We start from the raw sequence: 1,559 nt of genomic DNA, 5'->3' as shown, positions 1-1,559 counted from the left end.
AACTCACAGAGATCCACCTGCCTCTGCCTCCCAAGTGCTAGGATTAAAGGCGTGCGCCACCATCGCCCGGCCAGCCAGTGTTCTTAAGTACCGAGTCCTCTCTCCAATCCTATGGTGTTTTCATCTTATACTGACAACAAAGAGAGGTCTACTTGTTAGAAAAGGGGAATTGCAGGGACTGGGGCTAGGAAATGAGTTAACGGTTTGTCCCTAGATGACAGCTATTAAAGGACATTTGTCATAGCCAGGATCTGTGAAATGGAGCCATTGTTTGGGAGAATTGAAAGCTGGGGAAGGGCGGGCTGTGAGGAAGGAGGGCCATAGTGCTCAGATAGGGATAGCTGTGTAAGACCTAACCAGAGCACTCAGGAGCTGCCTTCATTTGCCTGGCAAAGAGGCCCAACAAGGTAGTGGGGGAAACTGTGACAGGGGTGTAGCCCTGGAGACAGATATCCGGTGCTAGACTAAACAGGACAGCAGTCCACTATCTGGTGTCTAGGATCTAGATGTGAACTGAACCGGGGGGAGGGGAAAGGATCACTAGTCTGGGCTTGGCGGTGGGAGCTAGTCCTACTGCCTACTGCTGTGATCTTAGGGAAAGCATCCTTCAAGGTCCACGGCCAGGACATGAGTGAGCAGCAGGAGAGGGAGACAGAAGAGGATGAAGGAGGTACTTCAGACACAGCGCCCATGCTGCCCCGAAGAAGGCCTACTGACTACCGTATCCCAGTCCTGGTATGCCCGGGGTGGCCCATCCTGACCACTGAAGGCCTCAGGACCCTCCTGCTGCCTGGCCGGGCTCTGGTTGGGTTCCTGTGCCATCTGCTGCTACCCGGGACAGTCTTCCTGCTGGTGTTGCTGCCAGCTGCTGCCATTGTCTACCTGGGATTCCTGTGCCACTCAAGGGTGAGCATTGGCTAGTCCCTGGGGGGTGAGAGTCCTGTAGTGGTTCAAGTCTCTGGGATCGAAGGTGAATCGACCCCCTTCCAGCCCTGCCCCTTTGTATGCAGAGATGTATGTGTCCTCTTCTGTAACCTCCTCTTCTGCCAACACCCCTACCAGCTGCAGACAAAGAAAAGCTTTTGTTTGTTACTCAGGAACAGCTGTCTTGCCTGTCCCAGGCCTCTTAGCTTTGTACCAGTAGGCACCAGGGCCTGGTCTGTGAGGTCGAAGTGAAGATAGGAAAATAAATTGTCAAATTTCACCTATATTCAGTGCCTCTCCACGCTTCCCAAACCCTCTTGACCTGGTCTGGGCTTCCCCACCTGTGGAGAGGGCTATGGCTTGATCTATATATAGATGGCCCCTATATTCCTTTCTGTGGCTTCCGGTGTGGGAAAGAAATGACGCTAGCTGGTGAAGAGGCAGCTGGGGGTAAGGACCGTGGGAAAGAGCACTGATGGGGACAGAAAAGCTGGGTTGGGAGAGCCAGGGAAGTTCTTGGAGCCTTTCCTTCAGCCCTACCTGGGCCATTTTATTTATTTATTTATTTATTTATTTATTTATTTATTTATTTATTTATTGTTTTTCGAGACAGGGTTTCTCTGTGGCTTTGGAGC

General features: G+C 51.9%; 1 protein-coding gene across 2 annotated transcripts in view; it reads left to right on the top strand.

Annotated features, from left to right (window-relative positions):
* The first annotated feature begins 318 nt into the window (after positions 1–318).
* Positions 319–1,559, top strand: part of Tmem88b (transmembrane protein 88B) — a 2,829-nt gene continuing 1,588 nt past the window's right edge. Inside the window, exons 1-2 of one of the 2 annotated variants that reach the window (XM_026789999.1) lie at positions 329–407; positions 596–906. In XM_026789999.1, the coding sequence (XP_026645800.1) occupies positions 628–906 (279 nt within the window). In that variant the 5' untranslated portion in view covers positions 329–407; positions 596–627. Of the gene's footprint in view, positions 907–1,559 lie in introns of both variants that reach the window. The other variant, XM_005368685.3, reaches the window with a different exon arrangement.

This window comes from Microtus ochrogaster, unplaced genomic scaffold (genome assembly GCF_000317375.1).
Source record: "Microtus ochrogaster isolate Prairie Vole_2 unplaced genomic scaffold, MicOch1.0 UNK38, whole genome shotgun sequence".
Lineage (NCBI taxonomy): Eukaryota > Metazoa > Chordata > Mammalia > Rodentia > Cricetidae > Microtus > Microtus ochrogaster.
The sequence above is the reverse complement of the archived record's forward strand: the minus strand, read 5'-3'. Positions and strand labels throughout refer to the sequence as shown.